This window comes from Nerophis ophidion, linkage group LG01, assembly GCF_033978795.1.
Source record: "Nerophis ophidion isolate RoL-2023_Sa linkage group LG01, RoL_Noph_v1.0, whole genome shotgun sequence".
NCBI classification, from domain to species: domain Eukaryota; kingdom Metazoa; phylum Chordata; class Actinopteri; order Syngnathiformes; family Syngnathidae; genus Nerophis; species Nerophis ophidion.
In genome coordinates, this window is record NC_084611.1 from 12696718 (window position 1) to 12719873 (window position 23156).

At 39.8% G+C, this 23156-nt stretch overlaps 2 protein-coding genes across 3 annotated transcripts in view; one reads left to right on the forward strand and one right to left on the reverse strand.

The window, feature by feature from the left end:
- Positions 1-1549: 1549 nt before the first annotated feature.
- On the reverse strand, positions 1550-11785 carry LOC133550247 (protein SET). Its single transcript, XM_061896407.1, has 8 exons — positions 11472-11785; positions 10552-10609; positions 8676-8818; positions 6552-6655; positions 6370-6483; positions 6138-6308; positions 5925-6056; positions 1550-2315 (listed from the first exon to the last, which is right to left on the reverse strand). Exons 1-8 carry the CDS (start codon positions 11542-11544, stop codon positions 2292-2294), a joined length of 819 nt encoding a protein of 272 aa, XP_061752391.1. The 5' UTR covers positions 11545-11785; the 3' UTR covers positions 1550-2291.
- LOC133550232 (serine/threonine-protein kinase N2-like) overlaps positions 11344-23156 on the forward strand; it is a 56659-nt gene continuing 44846 nt past the window's right edge. Inside the window, exon 1 of one of the 2 annotated variants that reach the window (XM_061896394.1) lies at positions 11344-11737. The gene's annotated coding sequence lies outside the window, so the exon portion shown is untranslated. The remainder of the gene's footprint in view (positions 11738-23156) is intronic. The other variant, XM_061896403.1, reaches the window with a different exon arrangement.

Sequence of the window (23156 nt, forward strand, 5' to 3'; positions counted from 1 at the left end):
CTTTGGGACTTAAAAATTGGCACTTTTCTAGTAACAAGAACATGGTGGACCAGTCCTCTCAGACCAAAGTCGACATAAGAAAATGTCTTCAAGTACCAATGATTGTCACACGCACAGTAAGTGGGGTAAAATTTGTCCTCTGCATTTGACCCAACCCCTTGTTTACCCCATGGGAGGTGAGGGGGAGTAGTGGGCAGCAGTGGTGCCACGCCCGTGAATCATTTTTTGTGATTCAACCCTCAATTCCAACCCTTGATGCGGAGTGCCAAGCAGGGAGGTAATGGATCCCATTTTTATAGTCTTTGGTATGACTTGGACAGGCTTTGAACTCACGACCTACAGATCTCATCCACCTTTGGGTCTATTTGGGACCCTGAATGTCAACTAAAACTGGCACTTTTCTAGCAATAAAAACAAGGTGGACCAGATGGCGAGATAAACAGGATTTTTTGGGGGCTATTCAAAACCACTTTTTGGTACTTTGGGACCCAAAATGTCAACTAAAACTGGCGCTTTTTTAGTAACACAAACATGGTGGACCAGGAGTTGATGAGTCAGTCCTCTCAGACCAAAGTTGACATAAGAATATGTCTTTAGTTATTCAAAACAACCACTTCTGGGTCTCTTTGGGACCCTGAATGTCAAAACTAAAACTGGCACAGAACATGGTGGGCCAGGAGTTGAGTTGGTTCTCAAAAATCGACATAAGCGGATTTTTGTGGGTTATTCAAAACCACTTTTGGGTCTTTAGGACCACTTCGGGTTCCTGAATGTCAACTAAAATTGTTTTTTTTAAGTAACAAGTACAACATAAGGGACCAGGTGTCGACAAACAGATTTTCTTTTTAGTTATTCAAAACAACCACTTTTGGGTCTCTTTGGGACCCTGAATGTCAAAACTAAAACTGGCACAGAACATGGTGGACCAGGAGTTGATGAGTCAGTCCTCTCAGACCAAAGTTGACATAAGAATATGTCTTTGGTTATTCAAAACAACCACTTCTGGGTCTCTTTGGGACCCTGAATGTCAAAACTAAAACTGGCACAGAACATGGTGGGCCAGGAGTTGAGTTGGTTCACAAAAATCGACATAAGCGGATTTTTGTGGGTTATTCAAAACCACTTTGGGTTCCTGAATGTCAACTAAAATAGTTTTTTTTTTAGTAACAAGTACAACATAAGGGACCAGGTGTCGACATAAACAGATTTTCTTTTTAGTTATTCAAAACAACCACTGTCGGGTCTCTTTGGGACCCTGAATGTCAAAACTAAAACTGGCACAGAACATGGTGGGCCAAGTGTTGAGTTGGTTCTCAAAAATCGACATAAGCGGATTTTTGTGGGTTATTCAAAACCACTTTTGGGTCTTTAGGACCACTTTGGGTTCCTGAATGTCAACTAAAATAGTTTTTTTTTTAGTAACAAGTACAACATAAGGGACCAGGTGTCGACATAAACAGATTTTTTTTGTTATTTAAAACAACCACTGTCGGGTCTCTTTGGGACCTTACCCAGCCTAAACGTGCAACATTCCACGTCCACACGTGTGTACACGTTACCTTTTATTATTGAAACAAAGCAAGTTTACACCTCAAACTTTAAACACTTTCTTTCCCCCCAGGAGAAAAAGGAAGGTGATTTAAATGACAAACTTTTCATGAAGCAAGTGTGGGCCAAAATTTACAAGCTTGGTTGTGGTTTTAGTATTTTTTTTTTTTTTTACCCATTTTGTTCTTTATTAAAAATGTCATTTCAAATTCAATGGATATCTGTAAAACAATACAATGAAAACAAACAAAAAAGTCCCACAGAAATGGCGTCAAAATACCCCCAGGAGGAGCCCTACATGACAAAGGAATGAGCCGACACTTGTTAACCACGTGGGGGGAAAAGTTCTCTTCTTTTCACGGCATCCACGCCCCAAGTGAAAGAAAACTGGTGAGGTCTGCTAGTGCTAGGTCACTACAACATGGCTTTAGTCAACCAGGAGGATTTATTTGGGTGTCGCGCGTCTTCAAATTCTAGTTTTTATTATTACTCATCAGGTGACCCTGGGATGGACTCACAATTGAGGGCCGAGTGCCGTGGGCCTTTAGACCAGTCAAAGCAAAAACAGATGTGGCACCCGTGGGTGAAGAAGGGGCTTCAGAGTGTCGGATGAAGCACGCATGGACTTAAAAAAACAAAAACAAAAAACTAAACCAAAAATAAAAAATAAACCTTTGCTCCCGAACATGAGTTAACCAAATAGGGAATAGAAAGGTGAGGAGGGCGGGGCTTCTTTATCGCTTTCAGTCGTCTTCTCCCTCATCGTCCTGGAACACAAATGATTTTTTTTAAGTACTTACTAAAAAGATGGACATATGTATGAAATATTTAAAATTATTTACTGAAAAATGTGTGTATATATGTAATATATAAAAGTATTTACTAAAAAATGTATAGGTATGAAATATTTGAAAATATTTACTAAAAAAAATGTGTGCCTGTATGAAATATCTAAAAAAAATTACCAAAATGTGTATATATATTTAAAATTATTTACTACTAAAGTTGGAGATATGAAATATTTAAGAAATGTGTGCATATGTATGAAATGTTCACAAATATTTAAAGTTGGATAGAGGTATGAAATATTTACTAAGAAATCTGTATGTATCAATTAATATTTACTAAAAAAAAGTTGGATGGAGGTATGAAATATTTACTAAAAAATGTGCATATGATTTTTTTTTTAATTATTAAAAAAGTTGGAGGTATGAATTTTTTTTTTTTTAATTCCTAAAAAAGTTGGAGGTATGAAATTACAAATATTTATTAAAAAATGTGTGCATATGTATCAATTATTTAAAAGTATTTACTAAAGAAAGTTGGATAGTTATGAAATATATTTTTTTAAATTGCTAAAAAAGTGAGGTATGAAATAAAAAATATTTATTAAAAAGTGTATATGTATTAAATATTTAAAAGTATTTACTGAAGAAAGTTGGATAGAGGTGTGAAATATTTAAAAATATTTACAAAAAATGTGCGTACATTTATGAAACCTTTAAAAATATTTACTAAGTGTATATGTATTAAATATTTACAAAAAAAGTGTGTATATGTATGAAGTATTGATAAATATTTACTGCAAAAAATGGATATACATATGAATATTTAAAAACATTAAAAAATGTGAGTATGAATGAAATATTAAAAAATGTTTTCTAAAAGTGCGTATGAAATATTTTAAAGTACTTACTAAAAAATGTGTATGGTATTAAATATTCAAAAATATTCACAAAAAAATGTGTGTATGAAATATTTAAACACTTACAAAATGTGTACATAGGTAATATTCAAAAGTATTTACTACAAAAGTTTGATAGAGGTATGAAATTTAAATAATTTGCAGAACAAGGTTTACATGTATCAAATATTTACTAAAGGTATGAAATATTTTAAATTATTTACTGTGTGTATATGTATGAAATATTAAAAGTATTTACTTAAAAAAGTTGTATATATTATGTAATATTTAAAAGCATTTACAAAAAAATGTGTCTATGTATGAAATATTTAAAAATATTCACTAAAAGTGTATATATAAAATTTTAAAACATTTATTAAAAAAGTTGGATATATGTATGAATTTTTGTAAAAATATTTACTAAGTTGGAAAGAGGTATGAAATATTTAAAAGGTACTAAAAATGTGTGTATGTATATGAAATATTAAAAAATATTTTTGGGTATTTACTAAAAAAGGTGGATATATTTAAATATATTTAAAGTAATTTGGGGTATCTACTAAAAAGATAGATGTATATATGAAATATTTAAAAGTATTTACAAAAATGTGCGTATATAAATGAAATATTTAAAAGTATTTACTAAGTTGGATAGAGGTATGAACTATTTAAAAGCATTTACTTAAAAAAATTGTGTTTATGTATTAAGTATTTTTAAGTATTTCGGGGCATTTAGTAAAAAGTGGATATAGATATATAATATTTAAAAGTATTGGGTCATTTACTAAAAAAGGTGGATGTATTTCTTTAATATTTAAAAGTAATTTGGGCTTTACTAAAAATATAACATATAGGCATGAAATCTTAAAAAGTAGTTTGGGGTATTTACAAAAACGTGGATATACTGTAGGTAAATATGCAAGTTATTTGGTAAAAAGGTGGCCGTAAGTAGTAAATATTGACAAGTATCTAATAAAGGGTTTATGTAATGTAACTGCATTTCCAATTACAATTGTCTGCATAAAAAACATTGTAGATCGCCTCCAATAGTTGATATTTATTCTACTGAGTTAGAATTTGGCTCACAGGACCGTTAAGTCTTAGAAGGTATATTTCTGTACTGGTAGCAGCAGCTGCCAGTTTAGGTGACGTTAGCAGAAGTTGCTTGTTGGGCTGCTTTCAATGGCAGGGACAGCACGTGACATTTCATCATATTCTTTTCTAAGGCCTCTGGACATCAAACTTATGCTTTTTAATTCTTTTAACAGCCACCATTTTTTATAAAATCCTTTGATGATGATACATGTTGGACAGTTGTACTAGAACTGTAGTAGAGAGGTGGATACATGTTGGGCAGTAGTACTGAGACTGGAGTAAAAAGGTGATACATGTTAGGCAGTGGTACTAAAAGGTGATACATGTTAGGCAGTGGTACTAAAAGGGGATACATGTTGGGCAGTAGTACTAAGACTGTAGTAGAGAGGTGATACATGAACAGTAGTACTAAGAGGTGATACAGGTTGGACAGTGGTACTAAGACTAGTATAAAGGTGATACATGTTGGAGAAGGATGATACATGTTGGGCAGTAGTACCAAGACTGTAGTGGAGGTGATACATGTTGGGCAGTAGTACTAAAACTGTAGTAGAGAGGTGATACATGTTAGGCAGTAGTACTAGACTGTAGTAGAAAGGTGATACAGGTTGGACAGTAGTACTAAGACTAGTATAAAGGTGATGCATGTTGGAGAAGGATGATACATGTTCGGCAGTAGTACTAAGAATGTAGTAGAAAGGTGATACATGTTGGGCAGTAGTACTAAGACTGTAGTAGAAAGGTGATACATGTCGGGCAGTAGTACTAAGACTGTAGTAGAAAAGTGATACATGTTGGGCAGTAGTACTAAGAATGTAGTAGAAAGGTGATACATGTTGGGCAGTAGTACTAAAAGGTGATACATGTTGGGCAGTAGTACTAAGACTGTAGTAGAGGTGATACATGTTGGGCAGTAGTACTAAGACTGTAGTAGAAAGGTGATACATGTTGGGCAGTGGTACTAAGACTGTAGTAGAAAGGTGATACATGTTGGGCAGTAGTACTAAGACTGTAGTAGAAAGGTGATACATGTTGGGCAGTAGTACTAAAAGGTGATACATGTTGGGCAGTAGTACTAAGACTGTAGTAGAAAGGTGATACATGTCTGGCAGTAGTACTAAAAGGTGATACATGTTGGGCAGTAGTACTAAGACTGTAGTAGAAAGGTGATACATGTTGGGAAGTAGTACTAAGAATGTAGTAGAAAGGTGATACATGTTGGGCAGTAGTACTAAAAGGTGATACATGTTGGGCAGTAGTACTAAGACTGTAGTAGAAAGGTGATACATGTTGGGCAGTGGTACTAAGACTGTAGTAGAAAGGTGATACATGTTGGGAAGTAGTACTAAGAATGTAGTAGAAAGGTGATACATGTTGGGCAGTAGTACTAAAAGGTGATACATGTTGGGCAGTAGTACTAAGACTGTAGTAGAAATTTGATACATGTTGGGCAGTGGTACTAAGACTGTAGTAGAGAGGTGATACATGTTGGGCAGTGGTACTAAAAGGTGATACATGTTGAACAGTAGTACTAAGACTGCACCAACAGGCACCACCCGTGCTTGGAGATGAGTACTGCATTTCAATCATTCACTACCTCTCCATCTTCCCCGTCATCCTCTTCATCGTCCTCTCCATCCTCATCGCCTTCTTCGTCAATGTCCTCCAGACCCTCCTCATCCTCTTCGTCCTCCTCGCCTTCGCCCTCTTCGTCGTCCATGTCGGGAACCTGCGGACGCCGTTCGGCTCGTTAGTACAATCTCCCCACATAAAGGGTGTGGTGTACGTGAGGGAGGGAGGTAACATGTACCAGGTAGTACTGCAGGGGGTTGGGCCAGATGTCGTCCTTGATGACCTCGCCCAGCTCGTCTGCGCCGGCGTCAGCATGGTCGGTGAACCAGGTGAAGAAGCTGTCGGGCTCTTCGTGTTGCCGCTTCCTCCCCGCTTTGTTCTGTGTCTGGCTGGAGCGCTTGGTCAGGTCCTGGGTGGCGAGAACACCGACGTCAGAGCCAGTCTTGAGGCGGCAACAAGGCCTGACTTACCTTTCCTGACTTCCATTTGATTTCTGTCGACTTTGAAGACGGGTCTCCGCTCTCATTCAGGTGGAACTCTTTGGAAAGTACTTTGTTTTCAAAGTACGGGTTTTCATCAAAATACTGCAAGGACAGAAAGGGCCGTGAAGACTTGGTTTGGCGTGCAGACAGAACGGAGGAGGAATACTTACAAAATCTATTCTGTAACCCGACTTTATGTCTTCGAACTCTGTCACCTCCACTCGGCTCAGGTAGTGAAGCGCTTCTTCATCTTCCTCCCCCAGTAGGGCAGATACTGCACCAGGAACACACCGTCACTTTTCTAACAGTCATATTTTCTTACATGACAACATTTTGAATGCTAACTTCAAAGCATGTTAACATGCTAATGTTGGCATGCTACCATATTAGCCAATTTTGTAGCAATAAAAAGAAGTCATAAAAATGTTACATTCTATTTTCTAGCATTCTACTATTTTGTAGCTCAACGGCAGTCATATTTTCTTACATGACTGTCTCTTTAGAATGCTAACATTTTCACCAATTTCATAGCTATACATCTAAAAGTCACATTTTCTTACATATTGTCAAGTCATATTGTTACATACATGTCATGTGATACTATTTTTTTCAGCATGCTAACATGTTAGCATGCTACAATTTTAACCAATTTTGTAATTTTTTTAGAATGCTAATTTGTACCATATAAGCCAATTGTGTAGCAACACAACTAAGCTATAAAAATATGTTGCATGCTAACTTTCTGGCATGCTCCCATTTTAACCAATTTTGTAGCTCAACAAAAAAGTTACACTTTCTTACTTGACACTATATTTTTAGAATATTAACTTGTTACCATGCTAAAATTTGTCAATTTTGTAGCTATTAGTCATATTGTTAGATGTCATATGATATATTTTTAGCACGCTAACATGTTAGCATGCTATCGTTACAACCAATTTTGTAACAACATAAGTCATTTTTTCAGAACGTTAATTTGTTAGCATGTTAACATTCCAACATTAGCATGCGACCATGTTAGACAATTTTGTAGCAATACAACTCAAAGTCAAATCATGTTACATGATACTATTTTTTAGCACGCTAACTTTTTTAGAATGCTAATTTTATAGCTAAACAGTAAAGTCATATTTGCTTACATGACGCTGTCTCTTTAAAATGCAAACATTTTAGCCAATTTCCTAGCTATGCACCTAAAAGTCACATTTTCTTACACCATGCTAACATGTTACCATGCTAAAATTAGCTTGCTACAATTGTGTAACTATACAACAGAGTCATACATTGTTACATGTTGTGTGATACTATTTTTAACACACTTCCATGATATCATACTATCATTTTAGCCAATTTTATAACTAAACTGTCCTTTTTTTTTACATGACGCTACCTTTTCAGAATGCCAACTTCACATTCTAACAGCCAATTTTGTAGCAATACAACCAAGTCATTAAGTTGCATGAGAATATTTTTAGCAAGCTACCATTTTAACCAATTTTTGTAGCTAAACAGCAAAGTCATTTTCTTACATGACGCTGTCCCTTTAAAATGCCAACTTGTATGCATGTAAACATTTTAACGATAGCAATACTAACATAAGCGTGCTAACATTTTAGCCAATTTCGAAGCTACACATCTGAAAATCACTTTTTCTTCCATGAAGCTATGTTTTTAGAACGTTAACAAGTGATCATGTTACCTTGCTAACGTTACCTTGCTACCATTTTAGCCAATTTGGTAGCCATACAACTGAGTCATATTGTTACATGTCGTGCTATACCATTTTAACACGCTAACATGTTAGCATCATTTTAGCCAATTTTGTAACTAAACAGCAGTCATATTTTCTTACATGATGCTGTCTCTTTAGAATGCTAACTTTTTTAGCCAATTTCGTAACTATACATCTAAAAGTCAAATTTTTTTACATGACGCTATCTTTTTAGAATGTTAACTTGTTAGCATGTCAACATGCTAAAGTTAGATTGCTACAATCTTAGCCAACTTACAACAGAGTCATAAGTTACATGCCGTGTGATGCTATTTTTAGCATGCTAACATGTTAGCCAATTTTGTAACTGAAATAAAAGTCATATTTTCTTACACATCTTCTTAGAATGCTAATTTGTTAGCATGTTAACATTCTAACATTAGCATGCAACAATATTTAGCCAATTATTGTAGCCTAACAGCAAATTCATATATTTTCTTATATGATGCTGTCTCTTCAGAATGCTAACTTGTTAGCAGATACCACTTCAAAACGTCACACGGCCACCCGACCCGGTCTTTACCTTGCGGATGGTTGACAAATGTGGTGACCCAAAAGTTGGGGATTTTGGCGATCAGTTCTGATCGCTTCTGAAAGAACGGCTGACGAAGTTTGTTGTATTTCTGTTCTACTTTCAGGATCTCCTCGCTGGCCTGCTCGTTCAACCTGAACACAAGATCGCACACCATGAGTCTTGCTTGCTGATCTTCAGTCTGAAAAACTCAAAATGATCTCAAAACAAAATGATCTTGCATTAATCCTGGTTGAAATTACATGATTTGTGTAAAATTAACACGGAAATTCCATTAGAGAAATGGCACTAATAATGACACTTTTTAACTGTACAAATAGAGTGCACTACTTGGTTTTGACCAGCAGAGGCACTGTTGATCCCATGAGGTGGTCAGACAGATCTTTCCACTGTGTATTTTTATTTGTATATGTTTTTCAAAAATATTTGAACATTTACATAAACTATTGACAGAGGGTTTAAGTGGGAGCCAAAAGTAACTTTTGTTGACATATTTTACACTCTTGAGTTTATTTTTGCCAATTATATGCAAAGAAGGGGAGGGGGAAAACTTGAACTATTAAATATTAAACAATGGTAGTACAAAAAAAACACTTACACCCCTGTACTCTTAAACTTTATCCGTAAAGCGGCAAATACTGAAAAGTCACCATTTTGGGAACAAATGAAGCCAGAAAAAGATGGACATCTAAAGACAAAAACTTTGTCAAATATTGACATATTTTACAAGTTATCAATTTGAAGATGTAGGCTGTTTCTCATGACTCCGGTTTGTGCCATTTTCTAACATTTGCACTGTTCCAATATGAAATAAAATTTGGCTTTGAACAACCCAGCTCTAATATAATTATATGTATATTTTTATTTCTGCATATTATATATATACACATACATATATATATACATACATATACACACACACTGTCGATTACTTTGCTGTTTACAGTGTTGCTGGGACTGGTTTGGAATTGTTCCCTGCGACCCCGAGAGGGACAAGCGGTATAAAATGGATGGATCCTGCAGTATTGTTTTTTGTGAATAAAATAGTTTAAAAAAAATATATACATATATATACACACATATATATATGTATATATACATATATATACATACACACATACATATATAAATGTATACACATACATACGCACACACACACACGTATAAATATACAGATTGTGCTGAAAATTTTATTTTTCCTGAAGGAATAAATAAAGTACTATCTATCTACATACAAACACATATATGTGCGTAAGTATGTACGTGTGTGTAAATATATATATACACACATACACACATTTATAAACACACGCACATATATATACACAATCATACACACATGTGCATGTGTACATATATATACATATACACACATATATACATGTGTGTATATATATATAAACACATGTATATATACATATATATTCACATACGCATACAAGTGATATTCAATGTATTTTATTTTATAAAAAGGGGTCCCATTTAAGGACATATTTTCTTATTTTGTGAAACCCATCCATCCATTTTCTACCGCTTATTCCCCTTTCGGGGTCGCGGGGAGCGCTGGCGCCTATCTCAGCTACAATCGGGCGGAAGGCAGGGTACACCCTGGACAAGTCGCCGCCTCATCGCAGGGCCAAACCATTTAAATTAAAAAACATAATTGTTAAAATGTCGATTCAGATTAATTTTCTTTGCTCAAAATATATTTCCCATGTTTTGTTTAGGTTTAAAAGAATATGTCAAAACAATAATTGGTACTAATATGTGTATTACCACCCACTTCTACTATACAAAATGAGCACCCTTATATGCATCCTATCACATCAAATATAGTCACATGCGTTTCTCCACAAAACAAAATTACCTGTCAATTTCATTTTGAACCTCATCAATGTGTTCGATTGCTTCTTGTTGCTCTTTCTCTGTGAAGGGAGAAGAAAACAGTTGGATTTAATTCCCATTATTTCATCTTCTTGATGACAATAGAACGATCCAGAATGAATGGAGGAGCGTTTGTTTTAGCCACCGTCGCCTCTCCAACAGATCTATAGTGAACAAAACGAGGGGACATTTACGGTGAAAAGCGGCAGCAAGCAACATTTGTGTGGCGGGGATGGATGCTGCGGTGCTCCGAGCGACCAATGGCAGCACTTGTGGCGGCTCAGGCTCCTTGTTTCCTGCCGAGGCCGCGTGGTTCAAATGTGGGGCAAAGCAGCGTGAGAAACCTGAATGGACTCCAAGTGCTCGCTAGGCTCGCTTTAAAAAGGCACATAAAGCGACTATTACTGCCCTGCCAGTGAGGGGGGGATGAAAAAGTATTTTTGCTTTAAAACACAACAAATAAAAAAAAAACGTCGTCAATGGCGTCGGGGGGGACGTTACAACAACAACACGGCCGGGCTACGCGCGAAAGCCTTTTGGTGTCTCTTAAACGTCACAAAGGGCCGCGGTGATGTTTTTGTTGAGTTTGCGGGACTTTTGCGAGCCGAGCCGCGCACAATTAACGATGCTAATAACGCCAAGCTAACGGCGTGCGGGATAAATGATGCTAATAACGCCGAGCGAACATGGCCGCCCGGCTAACAGGCAGCTAACAAAGCTAGCTCGGCGTAAAACGCTCGAAGGTCGAACACAAAGCAAAGAAAGCGTCGCTAAAAGCGGAACAAAAACGAACTGCGAAGTTCGTGGCGAAAAGAGCACGCGCCGTTCCCGCCACTTTTGTGTCGGAGAAGAAGGCGAAAATGGCGCTGGACAGGAGACGGAGAGGGCCGCCATTCGCCTTACCGGAGGTCTCGTCCGCGCCGTCGTGGTTCGAGTTGAGCTCCTTTTTACTGACTTTCGCCGCCGAGGCCGACATGTTGTCTCGAAGCTGGGTGGACGTTCGGAGGCGTTCGCGAAGGAGCGTGTCTTGGTTCTCCCGGGTTGCAGGAGCGACGTCAAGTAGCAACGTGCTGCTGGAGGCTGGCTAGCTTGCTTGCTACTGCTGCTGCTGCTGCTTCCGCCGCCGGAGGAGGAAGCGAAGGCGGCGATGGAGAGCTCCGCCTCTAGAAGTAGGTCTCCTCGCCCGACGCCAAAGTCGCCGCTTTCAGCGCGTCTCTTCGCCCCAATGTCACCCGCGTCGACGCCCGAGCACACTTGGCACACACCGGCGTCACCGGGCGGAGGCTGCGAGGCTTTTTAACGGCAAAAAACGCCTTTTCTTAGCTTTTTTTTTTTTTTTTTTTTTTTTGGGTCGCGGAGCGGCGCCGACGAGCACTTGCGCACTTACAAAAAAAGATGCGGAACGTCAGACATTCTAATGCGGGACGACGCCACAAACTACAAATATGTAGCATTATATCATCATGTTCGACATTTTGGTCCTTTATGGCGTCGCCATCTTTGATGTGCTTATGGCGGGAAAAACGCTCCGGGCTTTCATGACAAGAGTGCGGTTTTAAAGACGCCATTGTTGGCTTCCATTTGACACAAATAATGATCATATCCACATTATAATAACACTTTTAAAGACAGGTTAAATTTTTTTTAATTCATTTTCATTTGGCGGTGGCAGCGGCAGACATGACGTCTCCTCAAAGAGACACTTCATTAGGTACACCGGCACACTAGGGCCACACGACAAAATCAAGCATGCGGGGGCCATTTTTTTCAAATTATCTCTAAAACCAATAAAATGCTCAACATTTTTCAACATTTTTGTCCTTTATGGCGTCGCCATCGTCACCCCGTTTTGATACCTTAATGGCGGGAAACGCGCCGAACTTTAATGACAAGAGTGCGGTTTAAAAGACGCCATTTTTGGCGTCCATTTGACAAATAATGACCACACATAACCACATTTTATTGACATTGTTAAGTTTTAAAATTCATTTTCATTTGATGGTGGCAGCGGCAGACATGACGTCTCCTCAAAGAGACACTTCATTAGGTACACCGGCACACTACAATACAATAGGGGAGGGCCACACTACAAAATCAAGCATGCGGGGGCCATTTTTTCAAATTATCTCTAAAACAAATAAAATGTTCAACATTTTTGTCCTTTATGGCGTCGCCATCCTCTCCCTGTTTTGATATGTTAATGGCGGGAAACACGCGTCGAACTTTCATGACAAAAGTGCGGTTTTAAAGACGCCAAAATGGCGTCCATTTGACAAATAATGACCACATATAACCACATTTTATTGACATTGTTAAGTTTTTAAATTCATTTTCATCTGGGGGTGGCATCAGCAGACATGACCGCTCCTCAAAGAGACACTTCATTAGGTACACCGGCACACTAGGGCCACACGACAAAATCAAGCATGCGGGGGCCATTTTTTCAAATTATCTCTAAAACCAATAAAATGTTCAACATTTTTCAACATTTTTGTCCTTTATGGCGTCGCCATCCTCTCCCCGTTTTGATACGCTTCTGGTGGGAAACACGCGCCGAACTTTCATGACAAGAGTGCGGTTTTAAAGACGCCATTTTTGACGTCCATTTGACACAAATAATGATCATAACTACATTATAGTAACACTTTTAAACACGGGCTCGGGTTTTTTAATTCATTTTCATTTGGTGGTGGCAGCGGCAGACATGACGTCTCCTCAAAGAGACACTTCATTAGGTACGCCGGTACACTACAATACAACAGGGGAGGGCCACACGACAAAAACAAGCATGCGGGGGGCATTTTTTTCATCTTATCTCTAAAACCAATAAAATGTTAAACATTTTTCAACATTTTTGTCCTTTATGGCGTCGCCATCGTCTCCCCGTTTTGATACGCTTATGGCGGGAAACACGTGTCGAACTTTCATGACAAGAGTTCGGTTTAAAAGACGCCATTGTTGTCGTCCATTTGACACAAATAATGATCATAACCACATAATAATGACACTTTTAAAGACAGGTTAAATTTTTTAAATTAATTTTCTTTTGGCGGTGGCAGCGGCAGACATGACGTCTCCTCAAAGAGACACTTCATTAGGTACACCGGCACACTAGGGCCACGCTACAAAATCAAGCATGCGGGGGCCATTTTTTCAAATTATCTCTAAAACCAATAAAATGTTCAACATTTTTGTCCTTTATGACGTCGCCATCCTCTCCCCGTTTTGATATGTTAATGGCGGGAAACACGCGTCGAACTTTCATGACAAAAGTGCGGTTTTAAAGACGCCATTGTTGTCGTCCATTTGACACAAATAATGATCATAACCACATTATAATATCACTTTTAAACACGGGCTCGGGTTTTTAATTCATTTTCATTTGGTGGTGGCAGCGGCAGACATGACGTCTCCTCTAAGAGACACTTCATTAGGTACACCGGCACACTAGGGCCACACGACAAAATCAAGCATGCGGGGGCCATTTTTTTCAAATTATCTCTAAAACCAATAAAATATTCAACATTTTTGTCCTTTATGGTGTCGCCATCCTCTCCCCGTTTTGATACGCTTATGGCGGGAAACACGCGCCGAACTTTCATGACAAGAGTGCGGTTTAAAAGAGGCCATTTTTGACGTCCATTCGACACAAATAATGACCACACATAACCACATTTTATTGACATTAAGTTTTTTAATTCATCTTCATTTGGCGGTGGCAGCGGCAGACATGTCGTCTCCTCAAAGAGACACTTCATTAGGTACACCGGCACACTAGGGCCACACGACAAAATCAAGCATGCGGGGGCCATTTTTCAAATTATCTCTAAAACCAATAACATTTTCAACATTTTTGTCCTTTATGGCGTCGCCATCGTCCCCCCCGTTTTGATACGTTAATGGCGGGAAACGCGCCGAACTTTAATGACAAGAGTGCGGTTTTAAAGACGCCATTTTTGGCGTCCATTTGACACAAAAAATGACCACACATAACCACATTTTATCGACATTGTTAAGTTTTTAAATTCATTTTCATTTGGTGGTGGCAGCGGCAGACATGACTTCTCTTCAAAGAGACACTTCATTAGGTACACCGGCACACTACAATACAACAGGGGAGGGCCACACAAAATCAAGCATGCGGGGCCATTTTTTCTCATATTATCTCTAAAACCAATAAAATGATCAACATTTTTGTCCTTTATGGCGTCGCCATTGTCTCCCCGTTTTGACACGCTTATAGCGGGAAACACACGCCAAACTTTCATGACAAGAGTGCGGTTTAAAAGACGCCATTGTTGTTGTCCATTTGACACAAATAATGATCATAACCACATTATAAAAACACTTTTAAACACGGGCTCGGATTTTTTAATTCATTTTCATTTGGCGGTGGCAGCGGCAGACATGACGTCTCCTCAAAGAGACACTTCATTAGGTACACCGGCACACAAGGGCCACACGACAAAATCAAGCATGCGGGGGCCATTTTTTCAAATTATCTCTAAAACCAATAAAATTTTCAACATTTTTCAACATTTTTGTCCTTTATGGCGTCGCCATCGTCTCCCCGTTTTGATACCTTAATGGCGGGAAACACTCGTCGAACTTTCATGACAAGAGTGCGGTTTTAAAGACGCCATTTTTGGTGTCCATTTGACACAAATAATGACCACACATAACCACATTTTATTGACATTGTTAAGTTTTTAAATTCATTTTCATCTGGGGGTGGCATCAGCAGACATGACCGCTCCTCAAAGAGACACTTCATTAGGTACACCGGCACACTAGGGCCACACGACAAAATCAAGCATGCGGGGGCCATTTTTTCAAATTATCTCTAAAACCAATAAAATGTTCAAAATTTTTGTCCTTTATGGCGTCGCCATCGTCTCCCCGTTTTGATACCTTAATGGCGGGAAACACTCATCGAACTTTCATGACAAGAGTGCGGTTTTAAAGACGCCATTTTTGCCGTCCATTTGACACAAATAATGACCACATACAACCACATTTTATTGACATTAAGTTTTTTAATTTATTTTCATTTGGCGGTGGCAGCGGCAGACATGACTTCTCTTCAAAGAGACACTTCATTAGGTACACTACAATACAACAGGGGAGGGCCACACGACAAAAACAACCATGCGGGGGCCATTTTTTTCATATTATCTCTAAAACCAATAAAATGTTCAACTTTTGTCAACATTTTTGTCCTTTATGGCGTCGCCATCGTCTCCCCGTTTTGATACGCTTATGGCGGGAAACACGCGCCGAACTTTCATGACAAGAGTGCGGTTTTAAAGACGCCATTTTTGGCGTCCATTTGACACAAAAAATGACCACACATAACCACATTTTATTGACATTAAGTTTTTTTATTCATCTTCATTTGGTGGTGACAGCGGCAGATGTGACTTCTCTTCAAAGAGACACTTGGCACACTACAATACAACAGGGGAGGGCCACACGACAAAATCAAGCATGTAGGGGCCATTTTTTCATATTATCTCTAAAACCAATAAAATGTTCAACTTTTGTCAACATTTTTGTCCTTTATGGCGTCGCCATCGTCTCCCCGTTTTGACACGCTTCTGGCGGGAAACACGTGTCGAACTTTAATGACAAGAGTGCGGTTTTAAAGACGCCATTGTTGTCGTCCATTTCACACAAATAATGATCATAACCACATAATAATGACACTTTTAAAGACAGGTTCAATTTTTTTAAATTCATTTTCATTTGGCGGTGGCAGCGGCAGACATGACGTCTCCTCAAAGAGACACTTCATTAGGTACACCGGCACACTAGGGCCACGCTACAAAATCAAGCATGCGGGGGCCATTTTTTCAAATTATCTCTAAAACCAATAAAATGTTCAACATTTTTGTCCTTTATGACGTCGCCATCCTCTCCCCGTTTTGATATGTTAATGGCGGGAAACACGCGTCGAACTTTCATGACAAAAGTGCGGTTTTAAAGACGCCATTGTTGTCGTCCATTTGACACAAATAATGATCATAACCACATTATAATAACACTTTTAAACACGGGCTCGGGTTTTTTAATTCATTTTCATTTGGTGGTGGCAGCGGCAGACATGACGTCTCCTCAAAGAGACACTTCATTAGGTACACCGGCACACAAGGGCCACACGACAAAATCAAGCATGTGGGGGCCATTTTTTCAAATGATCTCTAAAACCAATAAAATATTCAACATTTTTCAACATTTTTGTCCTTTATGGTGTCGCCATCCTCTCCCCGTTTTGATACGCTTATGGCGGGAAACACGCGCCGAACTTTCATGACAAGAGTGCGGTTTAAAAGAGGCCATTTTTGACGTCCATTCGACACAGATAATGACCACACATAACCACATTTTATTGACATTAAGTTTTTTAATTCATCTTCATTTGGTGGTGGCAGCGGCAGACATGTCGTCTCCTTAAAGAGACACTTCACTAGGTACACCGGCACACTACAATACAACAGGGGGAGGGCCATATGACAAAATCAAGCATGCGGGGGCCATTTTTCAAATTATCTCTAAAACCAATAAAATTTTCAACATTTTTGTCCTTTATGGCGTCGCCATCGTCTCCCCGTTTTGATACGTTAATGGCGGGAAACGCGCCGAACTTTAATGACAAGAGTGCGGTTTTAAAGACGCCATTTTTGGCGTCCATTTGTCACAAATAATGACCACATATAAACACATTTTATTGACATTAGGTTTTTTAATTCATTTTCATTTGGCGGTGGCAGCGGCAGATGTGACTTCTCTTCAAAGAGACACTTCAATACAACAGGGGAGGGCCACACAACAAAATCAAGCATGCAGGGGCCATTTTTTCATATCTCTAAAACCTATAAAATGTCAACTTTTGTCAACATTTTTGTCCTTTATGGCGTCGCCATCGTCTCCCCGTTTTGATACGCTTATGGCGGGAAACACGTGTCGAACTTTCATGACAAGAGTGCGGTTTTAAAGACGCCATTTGTGGCGTCCATTTGACAAATAATGACCACACATAACCACATTTTATTGACATTGTTAAGTTTTTAAATTCATTTTCATTTGGTGGTGGCAGCGGCAGACATGACGTCTCCTCAAAGAGACACTTCATTAGGTACACCGGCACACTACAATACAACAGGGGAGGGCCACACGACAAAATCAAGCATGCGGGGGGCATTTTTTTCATATTATCTCTAAAACCAATAAAATGTTAAACATTTTTCAACATTTTTGTCCTTTATGGCGTCGCCATCGTCTCCCCGTTTTGATACGTTAATGGCGGGAAACACTCGTCGAACTTTCATGACAAGAGTGCGGTTTTAAAGACGCCATTTTTGGCGTCCATTTGAAAAAAAATGACCACACATAACCACATTTTATTGACATTGTTAAGTTTTTAAATTCATTTTCATTTGATGGTGGCAGCGGCAGACATGACCGCTCCTCAAAGAGACACTTCATTAGGTACACCGGCACACTAGGGCCACACGACAAAATCAAGCATGTGGGGCCATTTTTTCAAATTATCTCTAAAACCAATAAAATGCTCAACATTTTTCAACATTTTTGTCCTTTATGGCGTCGCCATCCTCTCCCCGTTTTGATACGTTAATGGCGGGAAACGCGCCGAACTTTAATGACAAGAGTGCGGTTTAAAAGACGCCATTTTTGGCGTCCATTTGACACAAATAATGACCACATACAACCACATTTAATTGACATTAAGTTTTTTAATTTATTTTCATTTGATGGTGGCAGCGGCAGACATGACTTCTCTTCAAAGAGACACTTCATTAGGTACACCGGCACACTACAATACAACATGGGAGGGCCACACAAAATCAAGCATGCGAGGCCATTTTTTTTCATATTATCTCTAAAACCAATAAAATGATCAACATTTTTCAACATTTTTGTCCTTTATGGCATCGCCATCGTCTCCCCGTTTTGACACGCTTATGGCGGGAAACACGCGTCGAACTTTCATGGCAAGAGTGCGGTTTTAAAGACGCCATTTTTGGTGTCCATTTGACACAAATAATGACCACACATAACCACAATTTATTGACATTATTAAGTTTTAAAATTCATTTTCATTTGATGGTGGCAGCGGCAGACATGACGTCTCCTCAAAGAGACACTTCATTAGGTACACCGGCACACTAGGGCCACACGACAAAAACAAGCATGCGGGGGGCCATTTTTTCAAATTATCTCTAAAACCAATAAAATGTTCAACATTTTTCAACATTTTTGTCCTTTATGGCGTCGCCATCGTCTCCCCGTTTTGATACGCTTATGGCGGGAAACACGTGTCGAACTTTCATGACAAGAGTGCGGTTTTAAAGACGCCATTTGTGGCGTCCATTTGACAAATAATGACCACACATAACCACATTTTATTGACATTGTTAAGTTTTTAAATTCATTTTCATTTGATGGTGGCAGCGGCAGACATGACGTCTCCTCAAAGAGACACTTCATTAGGTACACCGGTACACTACAATACAACAGGGGAGGGCCACACGACAAAATCAAGCATGCGGGGGGCATTTTTTTCATATTATCTCTAAAACCAATAAAATGTTAAACATTTTTCAACATTTTTGTCCTTTATGGCGTCGCCATCGTCTCCCCGTTTTGATACGCTTATGGCGGGAAACACGTGTCGAACTTTCATGACAAGAGTGCGGTTTTAAAGACGCCATTTGTGGCGTCCATTTGACAAATAATGACCACACATAACCACATTTTATTGACATTGTTAAGTTTTTAAATTCATTTTCATTTGATGGTGGCAGCGGCAGACATGACGTCTCCTCAAAGAGACACTTCATTAGGTACACCGGTACACTACAATACAACAGGGGAGGGCCACACGACAAAATCAAGCATGCGGGGGGCATTTTTTTCATATTATCTCTAAAACCAATAAAATGTTAAACATTTTTCAACATTTTTGTCCTTTATGGCGTCGCCATCGTCTCCCCGTTTTGACACGCTTATGGCGGGAAACACGCGTCGAACTTTCATGGCAAGAGTGCGGTTTTAAAGACGCCATTTTTGGTGTCCATTTGACACAAATAATGACCACACATAACCACAATTTATTGACATTATTAAGTTTTAAAATTCATTTTCATTTGGTGGTGGCAGCGGCAGACATGACGTCTCCTCAAAGAGACACTTCATTAGGTACACCGGCACACTAGGGCCACACGACAAAAACAAGCATGCGGGGGGCCATTTTTTCAAATTATCTCTAAAACCAATAAAATGTTAAACATTTTTCAACATTTTTGTCCTTTATGGCGTCGCCATCGTCTCCCCATTTTGATACGGGAAACGCGCCGAATTTTCATTACAAGAGTGCGGTTTAAAAGATGCCATTGTCAGCGTCCATCCATCCATCCATTATATACCGCTTATTCCCTTTGGGGCAGTGGGGGGTGCTGGTGCCTATCTCAGCTACAATCAGGCGGATGGCGGGGTATACCGTGGACAAGTCGCCACCTCATCGCAGGGCCAACACAGATAGACAGACAACATTCACACTCACATTCACACACTAGGGCCAATTTAGTGTTGCCAATCAACCTATCTCCAGGTGCATGTCTTTGGAAGTGGGAGGAAGCCGGGAGGAACCCACGCATTCACGGGGTGGACATGCAAACTCCACACAGAAAGATCCCCGGCCCGGGATTAAACCCAGGACTACTCAGGACCTTCGTATTGTGAGGCAGACGCACTAACCCCTCTCCCACCGTGAAGCCCCCATATTATCTCTAAAACCAATAAAATGTTCAACATTTTTGTCCTTAATAGCGTCGCCATCGTCTCCCCGTTTTGATACGCTTACGGCGGGAAACACGTGCCGAGTTTTCATGACAAGAGTGCGGTTTTAAAGATGCCATTGTTGGCCTCCATTTGACACAAATAATGACCACATATAACCACATTTTATTCAATCAATCAATCAATGTTTACTTATATAGCCCTAAATCACTAGTGTCTCAAAGGGCTGCACAAACCACAACACAAACCACTACGACATCCTCGGTAGGCCCACGTAAGGGCAAGGAAAACTCACACCCATGACATTGTTAAGTTTTTTTATTCATTTTCATTTGGCGGTGGCCGGGGGAGACATTAGATTAGATTAGATAGTACTTTATTTATTCCTTCAGGAGAGATCCTTCAGGAAAAATAAAGTTTTCAGCACAATCCTATTCAAGATCAGACAAACGTTACAGGGAGACAGAACAGGATCGCTGACGGGTCTGCCGGCTTCCAGCGCCCCTTACAAAAAAGGTGAGATACAGGTTAACAAGTAGGGGGGAATGGGAGAAAAAAATAGAAGATTAAAATTTAAAAAAATGGTCTAAGCCTGGGCCCCTAGAGAGGGGGTCCAGACTGAGGCCAAGGGAAAAAAACAACAACTCGTAGCCACAGCACACATCCCTCTCACATGTGTGTAAGAGGGAAACATCAAAGGACATGAAAGACATTAAAGCAGCGGATACAACCAGCCACTTCTACATACAGCTATGAATAAAAAGTAAAAGAAACATATCCACTGTGGTGGCCTCTGCGGTGTTCCATGCCATCGTTCGCTGGGGTGGAGGGAGCATGGCCAGAAACAGGAGCAGACCCAACAAAGCAACGGCCGCCAACCAACTCACGACCAGTGTCCGGTCCGCATGGATGAGCGAGGATACGTCCAAGGAGACTGAGGTGTCCGACACCTGCTCACCCAGCCAAGACACCACAAAGCCTCTCCGTCCCGGCGCTCAGTGCTAGTTCCTCAGCCCTCTCCCCTCATCCGCATCTCCTCCAGTCCCTCCAAAAAGACTCCGGTGCGGCAGACACCCAGCAGCTGGTCTCCATGGCCAAAAGGCTCCCGGGAGGCAGATCCAGAAGTCCACAAAAAAGCACAGCAGAGGTCACGAAAGTGCCACCCCTTGTCACACAGTCCCAAAGGGTCCCGGACCAAAAGGCAAAAATATTTTTTTTTTTATATAGTAACACATGAAAACAAGAGGGAAACACAAAAGGATGACACGGGAGCAGAGAGCTGCTGCCAACTACAGCAGTGCCATCTTGGAAAAATGACGTCTCCTCAAAGAGACTCTTTATTAAGTACACCGGCACAATACAATACAACAGGGGAGGGCCACGCTGAAAAAAAAAATCTAGCATGCGGGGCCATTAATTCATATCATCTCTAAAACCGATAAAATATACACCATGTTGAACATTTTTCAACATTTTTGTCCTTTATGGGGGCTTCACGGTGGGAGAGGGGTTAGTGCGTCTCAATCAATCAATCAATCAATGTTTACTTATATAGCCCTAAATCACTAGTGTCTCAAAGGGCTGCACAAACCACCACGACATCCTCGGTAGGCCCACATAAGGGCAAGGAAAACTCACACCCAGTGGGACGTCGGTGACAATGATGACTATGAGAACCTTAGAGAGGAGGAAAGCAATGGATGTCGAGCGGGTCTAACATGATACTGTGAAAGTTCAATCCACAATGGATCCAACACAGTCGCGAGAGTCCAGTCCAAAGCGGATCCAACACAGCAGCGAGAGTCCCGTTCACAGCGGAGCCAGCAGGAAACCATCCCAAGCGGAGGCGGATCAGCAGCGCAGAGATGTCCCCAGCCGATACACAGGCAAGCAGTACATGGCCACCGGATCGGACCGGACCCCCTCCACAAGGGAGAGTGGGACATAGAAGAAAAAGAAAAGAAACGGCAGATCAACTGGTCTAAAAAGGTCCTGCAGTCCTGGATTCAATCCCAGGCTCGGGATCTTTCTGTGTGGAGTTTGCATGTTCTCCCCGTGAATGCGTGGGTTCCCTCCGGGTACTCCGGCTTCCTCCCAGTTCCAAAGACATGCACCTGGGGATAGGTTGATTGGCAACACTAAATTGGCCCTAGTGTGTGAATGTTGTCTGTCTATCTGTGTTGGCCCTGCGATGAGGTGGCGACTTGTCCAGGGTGTACCCCGCCTTACGCCCGATTGTAGCTGAGATAGGCGCCAGCGACCCCAAAAGGGAATAAGCGGTATAAAATGGATGGATGGATGTCCTTTATGGCAGTGGTTCTCAACCTTTTTTCAGTGATGTACCCCCTGTGAACATTTTTTTAATTCAAGTACCCCCTAATCAGAGCAAAGCATTTTTGGTTAAAAAAAAAAGAGATAAAGAAGTAAAATACAGCACTATGTCATCAGTTTCTGATTTATTAAATTGTATAACAGTGCAAAATATTGCTCATTTATAGTGGTCTTTCTTGAACTATTTGGAAAATACATATACAAATAACTAAAAACTTGTTGAAAAATAAGTGGTTCAATTATAAATAAAGATTTCTACACATAGAAGTAATCATCAACATAAAGTGTCCTCTTTGGGGATTGTACTAGAGATCCATCTGGATTCATCAACTTCATTCTAAACATTTCTTCACAAAAACAGAAGTATTTAACATCAATATTTATGGAACATGTCCACAAAAATGAATATTGCATTGTTGCATTTCTTTTCACAGTTTA